The sequence below is a fragment of the Quercus suber genome, unplaced genomic scaffold (assembly GCF_002906115.3).
Source record: "Quercus suber isolate HL8 unplaced genomic scaffold, Cork oak 2.0 scaffold_629, whole genome shotgun sequence".
NCBI lineage: Eukaryota > Viridiplantae > Streptophyta > Magnoliopsida > Fagales > Fagaceae > Quercus > Quercus suber.
The window spans coordinates 43,378-51,810 of record NW_027070071.1 but is presented as its reverse complement, the minus strand read 5'-3'; the positions used below and the strand labels follow the sequence as shown (position 1 = coordinate 51,810).

The following is an 8,433-nucleotide window of genomic DNA, read 5'->3' as shown; positions in this document are numbered from 1 at the left end:
CCATAAAGCAAAGGAAAGGCCCAGCCAACCAAGATCAGTAAGCTAAAAGAAGCCCAATAGGAAGAGCTGGACTGGGATCCCAGAGATTACCAGAGCCTGGGGATCCCTGGGACACACAACACGGTCTAAGTAAGATTGAAATGGCTCAAAGGAAAAAAGCACAAAGGACGAAGGACAAACGGGTCTCAAGCGCCCAGTCATGCAATGAGGAATCAGAAAGTATAAAGCAAATATTCATGAACAAAGGAGCTATGCCTTAAGGAACCAAGAATGAGAAAACCATAAGTAGAAGTGACTGGAAGGGAGCTTTCAACCCAGCAGTAAAAGATTCTAACTATTTGGGAAAAATGACAAGGATGGAGGGCAACCAAAAGCTGAAACAGTGAAAAAGGGCAAAATAGCTAACATCAGCAACCTGAGAGGATCTTGAAATGGAAAATAGATTAGGGGCTTTCAGCTTGGTCGCACATAAAGGAAGAAATTATAAGAAAGAAGGAAAGGACCAGCCCTTGAGTAAACTGACACAACACGAGCTTTAAGGGGCAAAAGAGAGAAATCATTGGTACCTCGAAGCCCTAGAGTTGCACTATAAAAGGAAGAAAAAACCCATGCTAAGGGGCATCGTCATTTTCTGGATTCTTAGAAAAGATATCATAATAGAGTCATAGAAAGAACTCCGTAAAATTCAAGGAAAAACAAAGGAACATCTCCCGGTATCATAGAAACAATCGCTATAGCACAAACTCGAATTCAAAATGATTCAAACTATACAAGTCATGGAGGCTTGAATAGCTATCAAAGTCTGTAATTTTTGAGCTTAGTTAAACCTTGTATCACGTCTTAGTGAGCACACTGTAACTATAATCAAAGAAAATTAATGAAGTATTTCACATTAATCCAATGATTCCTAACCACTGTTTTACGCATTTCCTGATTACATTGCATTTCTTTGTTGTTTTCATTGTCATTCAATATAAATATTTTCGCTTGTTAGTTTATTTGTGTTGTAGGGAATTTGCTTTACGCATCACTTGGTTCTTAAACAGCCCTTTAGCTGCGGTGAACAAAGCCCAGTTCACCAACAACAATTATTTGGCCCAGGATCCTTGGGCCCCTATGCTGAAGAAAAAATGCACTTTCACAAAACTTATTACTGAAAATACAGTAAATAAAGGTAAAAGTTAGTTGAAATAGTACAGTGTGGCCCATGAATAATACCAAAAAGTATAGTGAGACCCATGAATAGTAGAAAAATAAGTTGAATAGTAAGACAATTTATAATTTTCATCCAAATCCAAACCCACACTGGTGTGTTTGGATACCGCTTATTTTGCTGAAACTGAAAACTTATTGTTGAAAGTACTGTAGATAAAAGTAAAAAGGTAGTTGAAAATTGAAATAATATAGTGAGGCTTATGAATAGTACCAAAAAGTGTAGTGAGACCCATAAATAGTAGCAAAAATAAACTGAATAGTAAAATAATTTTAATTTTCCATTCCAATCTCAACGCACACTAAGTCTAAAAAAATAATATAGGAATTAGTGCATGTAAGAAGGTTTAGATTTTCTCACTATAGTCCCAATTCACATGGAAGATTTGAACATTATACAATCCTTGCAATATTAATACAACTGGCCCAATTAAAAAAAAAAAAAAAAAACCGTGAACAGTATCCGTTTCATTTTAGTTATTATTGAAAATGTTTTCCATCTGAAAACATTTCACAACGATACAGGTAGAGCCGTAGACCAGACTCCAAAGTCACTATTTATGTGTTGACTATATGTGTCACTTTTTTTTCTGCGAAAACGTTTCCCATAATTCAATTCAAGCTCCAAATACTTAAGCTTACCCGCCACTCATTAGTTTTAGAAGAAACGACAAATATGTATATATATCATTCATAAATTCATAATAGCCGTTTCAACCTCTCCACTAATCACTCTCAATTCATTAATTTCTATTACCAAAAATTACAACTTTGCTTTGACTAAAAATTTAAAATTTTCCCTCTCAACCCACAATTTTTTTTTTCTGTCTCAGTCTCTCTATCACTCTCAAATCTCAATGGATAGTTTTCAAGAATAGAAGAATCTTGAAGCAGAAGAACTCCAATTATTTGCTATGGCATCAGAAAATAGTTATCAAGAACGTCAATTCCCAGGTCTCATTATCTCTCTAACTCACTCACTTACACACACAGTAAAGGAAGAGAACCATACGTGGTTCTTTCTTTTCATCTTTCTTTTGATTTTAAAAGGGTCTTTGGATATTACGGTATCCACTTTCTGCTGTATACAATTTTCTTTCTTTCTTTCTTATTAATCTGCTTTGTTTTGTGTGTGTGTGTGTGTCATAATCATATATCAGACATATCAGGTCCAAAGTCCAAACAATGGAAATTCTATTCAATTTCTTTTCTTTCATTAAACCTTTCTCGGTAACTAATCATTAGTTTGATAATGGTGGTAGTTTTTATCATAGTTTTGTGTAAAATATTGAATCTATCGAATGCGGCTAACTCGGGTTTTCAATATTTTTGTCTAATTATGTGAGTTTAACATTTAGCTGATTAGCTTTGACAATAGCAACAAGAATTACCGCGATGGTTGATTAGTAATATATGTTGGGACAACTTGTTCATTCCCAGTGCCTGTTCCTTTATTGCCACTTGAATGATTTCACCTTATAGCTCATATTACTATGTATGAAAAAATGGATGGTTATATTGATGAAGTGCATTTATGTTTCTTTCTTTCTTTCTTTTTTTTATTTGGCTTGCCCTTGCTGCATTTGTTTGCTGAATGAATAAACAGGTGCCCAACATGGCTTAGTTGAAAGGAAAAAGAAAGTTTTAGTGATTTTGATAGTCAGTAATTCATTATTGCTTATTCTATCTATTTGTCAATCCTGCCTCCATATTTCTCCTTGTGTTGAAACTTGAAACCAATTTTTGCTTGAACTCAAAAAATTGTCAGCAGCTCCAGATGCTAGACAGAAAGTTGATGGCTTTATGGGGTTTAAGACCGGGAGTCCTAAGGACCAGGAATCTTTACAACCAAACACCAAGTATAATTTACGCAAGAGTTTGGCATGGGATAGTGCCTTTTTCACTAGTCCAGGTATGTTTACTAAGATGAAAAAACCGGTTTTTGAGTACTATTAGTGAAGATTATCCTGTATATATTTGCAAAAAAAAAAAAAATTGCAGTTTTAGACATGTTCTCTACACGCTCAGGAGTTCTGGATCCGGAAGAGTTGTTTCAGACTCTTAAATTAAGTGATATGGGAAATTCACTTGACACGATTGGGAATGGGGAACAAAAGGTTGGGCCTTCTGAGTCCCTGGAAGCTGAAAAGACAAGTAGAACTGGTGAATGTAATCTGCGCAAAAGTTTGGCTTGGGATAGTGCATTTTTCACTAGTGCAGGTAGACTTTATTTCTAGATGAGAAATGATTATATAAACTTTCTATCAATATTGCCTTGCAGTATATATTTTTGGTTTATTGTGTATCTTTGCTCAAGAATGTTATTTTATGGATGCTTAGGAGTTCTGGAGCCAGAGGAGTTGTCTATGATGAATAAGGGATTTAAGAAGCCTCATGACTCACGCCCAACGCCTAGGATTGAAGAAATGTGGAGGTCTGTTGAATCAAACTCTACAGTAGAAAGTGATGGTTCCCCTCTAACAAGCCTTGAGATTGATCTGTTTGAAGATATAAGAGCATCTGCAAAAATATCAACACAAGTATCCAATGTAGCAATTTCTAATTCCAATTTACAAAGAGGAAGATGCGTGAAAAATGTCCACTGTAAGTAAACTGCAGTTTTTGTACCTTTTTTCTATTGATATGTTACACATGCACCTAATGAGTCTTCAATCCACGATCTCACCCTCCACCTAGAACATACAAGAGGAGGAGGTGCCTGTTAAGCTAGAGCTCATTGGCCAGTTTTTGTACATGCTTGTTGAGAATTTAGAAAGAAGTATTTGTTCCTGCCACTTTTACTTGAACTAGTTATTTTATATACATGTGTGCATTACATAGTTAATCCTCATTCTCTGTATATGTACACCAAAAGGCTGGTTGATTGTCACTAGTGTTCTGTTTAGAATATATTTGCCTTCTTATTTTGTCCATTGATAATAGTAAAAACTAAAAATATGCTTCTGCTGACTGGTTCTTTTCAGCGTTAACAAAAGTGGATGCTTCCTCTCAAATTCGGGTAGGTTATTGTCATAATAGTCATTCATATGATGATGGTAAACATTATCTTTGAGGACTTGCTGTATTTGATATTTTCAGATGAAACCCACGCTGCCTTCCAGAGGAAAAAGCATCACCAGGCATGGATTAGCGAGGGTCACAAGTGAAGCTTCTGTTCCCCTACAAGCTCAGGTATGTATTAGTTGTTTAGATTGAATTAGTTTCATTTTTTGTACTGTTGCAGACACTACTCACCTATGCATTATCCGAGAAGCTTAGAACAAAATGGGCAATAGCTGATGCTAGTGGTAAGTTTTGCAGTCATTGAAGGGATCTGCAGGTGGTGACCCTTGACCTCGTATGATGCATAGGTGAACATGCGCTAGTACTAACCAAGATCAATTTAAAAAAAAAAATTTATAGAACTGACTTTAATTAATTAAAGCATGGTGCTGGGAGTGGAGAATTCAATCCAAAGCATGCTGCTAGAAGTAAAGAACTGCATCTATCATCATCTCTTAAGCCCCCGAAGATATCAGAGAAGGCTAGCCAAATTTCAAGGGCTTCTTTGGGTGCAAATCATGTCAAGTTGAAAACTCAATCTGTGGAAGCCACATCCGGTGAGAACTACCAGCAATATCACATTGTTCAAAACTGAATTGACTTTTTCATTGGCTTTGATTTGGAATTAAAAGTTCATGGATTTGATACAGGGCACTGTTTGACTCGTACAAAAAAGCCTCCTTTGGGCAAATCATCAATTAGTTTACGTCGATCTATTACACCTCCTCCAACATCTTTGAGGACAACTGGTAACAGTAATGTCAATTTGGTGGCCACTGGTTCTACCTACAAAACTCCTCCAAAATATACTACAACAAACAAAACTGAGCTGGAATATTCCAATTACCCTACTTGTTTGTTGTCCATGTCAAATTCTTCCTCTTGCACATCACCTGCTAACTCCATTGATGGTTCCTCCTTGGAATCATTGTCATTCCCTGTGAATCAAGGACCAAATAACCCCAACACAAGTTTTGATACTACTTGTAGAGAGGTATTATTTGACAGTAATACCTTTCACGCATCAGGCATGGAGACTAATCAACCTGATGAACCCCATGCTGGATATAAAAGTCAGGAAAAAAGTCCCTCAATTCAGGCCAAGAAAATTTTAGCAGAAATTAACTCTGATCCTTCAGATGTTTCGAGAAAGACTAGGCCTTCGGGTCTTAGAAGGCCATCACCAAAGATTGGATTCTTTGATGCGGTTAGTTTTTGCTTATTTTTGTACTAATTGCAGTGGATATCATTTTGAGTTTCTCTTTGAACTAGTCATTTTTTAAAAAGACATGCTATGTTTTTTAGATTTATTTTGTTTTTAATTGATAGGAAACTCAAATGATGCCAACGGTGAATCAAGGTCAACAGTTTCATTCAGGTCTACAAAGTACTTTGACTAAAGGTGGAACTGGTAATAACCACGATGGAGCTTCAAAGAGAGCAAGATATGGAAAGCTTCAATCTCCAAAAACATTGAGGGGGACTAATAAGAACATGAAGATTGGTTCTGAGCAAATTAGAGTGTCGAGTCCTGCTTTACTCATCAGGCCTTCAAATCCTGTGCAGTTTGAGGAAGCAGGAAATGAATTCCTTGAAGTATCTACTTTTCCTGGTCCCATGAAAGATTGCTTTGCCACAACTTCCAGAGCTCAGAATAATTCACCCTACAGAATAAGGACCAAGGATTGCTTGAAGCCTAAGAAAGTGGGTAATGAGAGGCATCAAGCAGCAGAACTTGGTCTCCTATCTACTTCAAATGCAGAAGACAAAGGAATCCAAGGATTTATGAAAAGAAACAAGCAATCTTCAAGAAAGCATGAAGATGCCAGTATAAAATCTGCGGAAACAAATTTGCGTATACTTCATGAAGATGAAAAGGAAAACTTATGTGGTGTCAGGAATCGAGTTGATACTTATAGTAGACATATTGGAGCCACTGATATCTACCGTGATGTGGTGATAGACCTTACGAAGAAAAGGGACCTCTCATTCCCTCTTCAGCATCAATAACCCTGAAAGCTATGCATTGGTATCTTTATTTTTCTTGGATGACATCGTCTTCATTGATGATGACAATAATATAAGGATTTTCTGAATTCATTTTCACTTTGCTGAGATTGTGCAGAGCACAAGTTCTCCTTGACTGCCATAGATTTCGTTTGCAATAGAAGTAGATTTGAGTGGCCAATGAAGTCAACAATTCAGAAGGTGGGTAGTCTGGCAGAGTAGGCACCAATTTTTGTTTTGTAGGACTAGAAGGAACTGGCTAAGCCTTTGCAGCTTATCTATTTTTTGACAATTATTATTATTATTTTTTTCCTCTTTTGAAAGGGACTAATTACTTTTTAGCATTTTGAGTTCTCTCGATAGCTGTAACCAGAGATGTTTGCTGTCCATGTATGTTTGGAAATGGTTATATTGGATAATTCCATTCTAAATCTCACAGACATGTCTCAGTTCTTCATAGTACTTGTGTATAATTTGACATCTTAGCATGCTTGTCGTTGTGGTTTTATTATAGAATCATGTTTGGAGTTGTCCTAGGATGTAAAATGCAAATCCTTTATGTTTGGAGTTATCATAGATTTCTAAAAATTTTCATTCTAGTCGTTAATATTTGACACTGTTTTTAACTAGAAACAGGGAAAACTTCATTTTTTTTTTTTTAAAGACAAAGTTAAGATTTTTAATACATATAGGATAAGTGTCTTTCTTTCCTCACATCTAGGCTTTCAGCTAATAGCTCATTAGCTGTTCTTATTACTATTATTAACCAAAAAAGTGAAGCCAATAATTATAATGGTAAGTGTGATTCCTAGATTGATAACATATTGAATGAATTGGTTGAGCTGTGTGTTGTGTGTGCAGAGTTCTACATCATCGGGTATATAGCGGGTTGATATGAGTTTTATAAACAAAAACAAAGAATCTTAATTGAGTATCCTTTTGAATATAAGGCAGATGTGGCGAGCTCTTTTCCTTTGATCGTTACAAAAATAGAAATAAGAGCTAACCTCGGGGACACTGCCACACAGTGTCCTTACCCTAAGGAAACGGCAAAAAAAAGCAAGCTACAAATGTTGACTAATAAGTAAAATACTCAAATCCATGAGAAGAGTCTCTCAGTTCATCATCATCATAATCATATGTTATAATCAGAATACAACGGTGAAAAGACATAAATTGAAATTGTGAACTATTATTAGATCCCGAAACCACAACCAAAATAAAAAAGAAAAAGACAAGAGTTGGGATGATTAATCGACGGCTTTTTGTACCGTATTATCAGGAGAATTTGGAGTTGGAGGCAATTGCTGCTCTTTCTTTAGGACTGCCTTTCGCTCCAGCTCTCGCCACTTGTTGATTGCAGCCGTGCATATGACTGAAAGTAAAAACAATTTCATATAAAAAAAAAAAAAAAAAAAACACAAACAACAGCAATTTCATTAGTCCTAAATATATGTAAGATAAAAGGGAAAATGAGAAATTGGTTACATCCAGCGCCAACGAAATACAGCAGACGTAGGGCCTTTGGGCCTGGGGGCCCCGCCGCCTCTTCTCCACTCATGCTTTCTCCTTACACACACACACACACACACAATTACACAAACACACTCTCTGCTAGTCTGCTTAGCTTGCCCTGGGAAAAGAGAAGCTAAGTACAGTAATTGAGAGTTGATACCGAGAGTAATCACTAAACTCAGTTAATCCCGATCCCAATAGATTCACAAATCAACGACTGCGCCTGAGTACGGGGCAAACTTGTCAATTTCTCCCTCCATGCTATTATTATTATTTTTTAATAAAAAAATTTTAAGAGTTAAGAGTTAGGATTTTTTATGATAAAAAAAAAAAAAAAGAGTTAGGATTTTTTTTTTTAAGAAAAAAAAAAGAATTAATAATAATTGTATGGGTAATTGGTAAATTGCAAATTATACTATTTAATTTAGGGTATAAAATTTAAACACCTTCAAATTTTATGGAGTAAAATTCAAACACCTCTAAAATTTAAGAGGTAAAATTCAAATTCTGAAATTTTAGAGTGTAAAATCAAAACACTTCCAAACTTTAGAGGTGTAATTTGTAATTTATCCTTTTTTTTTTTTTTTTTTTTTTTTGAGAAAGAAGCCATTGTATTATTAATGAAGGCTAGTGAAA

General features: G+C 35.6%; 2 protein-coding genes across 2 annotated transcripts; one reads left to right on the top strand and one right to left on the bottom strand.

Annotated features, from left to right (window-relative positions):
• The first annotated feature begins 2,887 nt into the window (after positions 1 to 2,887).
• Positions 2,888 to 6,707, top strand: LOC136064126 (uncharacterized). The gene is made up of 8 exons (XM_065765454.1): positions 2,888 to 3,124; positions 3,241 to 3,432; positions 3,553 to 3,816; positions 4,197 to 4,231; positions 4,312 to 4,404; positions 4,658 to 4,832; positions 4,926 to 5,482; positions 5,605 to 6,707. Exons 1-8 carry the CDS (start codon positions 3,016 to 3,018, stop codon positions 6,283 to 6,285), a joined length of 2,106 nt encoding a protein of 701 aa, XP_065621526.1. The 5' UTR covers positions 2,888 to 3,015; the 3' UTR covers positions 6,286 to 6,707.
• Positions 6,708 to 7,353: 646 nt separating this feature from the next.
• On the bottom strand, positions 7,354 to 7,994 carry LOC112041106 (uncharacterized). Its single transcript, XM_024074003.2, has 2 exons — positions 7,771 to 7,994; positions 7,354 to 7,657 (listed from the first exon to the last, which is right to left on the bottom strand). Exons 1-2 carry the CDS (start codon positions 7,841 to 7,843, stop codon positions 7,533 to 7,535), a joined length of 198 nt encoding a protein of 65 aa, XP_023929771.1. The 5' UTR covers positions 7,844 to 7,994; the 3' UTR covers positions 7,354 to 7,532.
• Positions 7,995 to 8,433: the final 439 nt, after the last annotated feature.

What these genes read in the sequence shown, in the direction of transcription:
- LOC136064126 (XM_065765454.1), top strand. Translation starts at nt 3,016, where the DNA reads ATGGGGTTTAAGACCGGGAGTCCTAAGGACCAGGAATCTTTACAACCA. An exon ending in ATGCGTGAAAAATGTCCACT is followed by an intron (nt 3,817 to 4,196) that starts GTAAGTAAACTG and finishes GGTTCTTTTCAG; the next exon opens with CGTTAACAAAAGTGGATGCT. An exon ending in ATGCTTCCTCTCAAATTCGG is followed by an intron (nt 4,232 to 4,311) that starts GTAGGTTATTGT and finishes TGATATTTTCAG; the next exon opens with ATGAAACCCACGCTGCCTTC.
- LOC112041106 (XM_024074003.2), bottom strand. Translation starts at nt 7,843, where the DNA reads ATGAGTGGAGAAGAGGCGGCGGGGCCCCCAGGCCCAAAGGCCCTACGT. An exon ending in GTATTTCGTTGGCGCTGGAT is followed by an intron (nt 7,658 to 7,770) that starts GTAACCAATTTC and finishes TTTTACTTTCAG; the next exon opens with TCATATGCACGGCTGCAATC.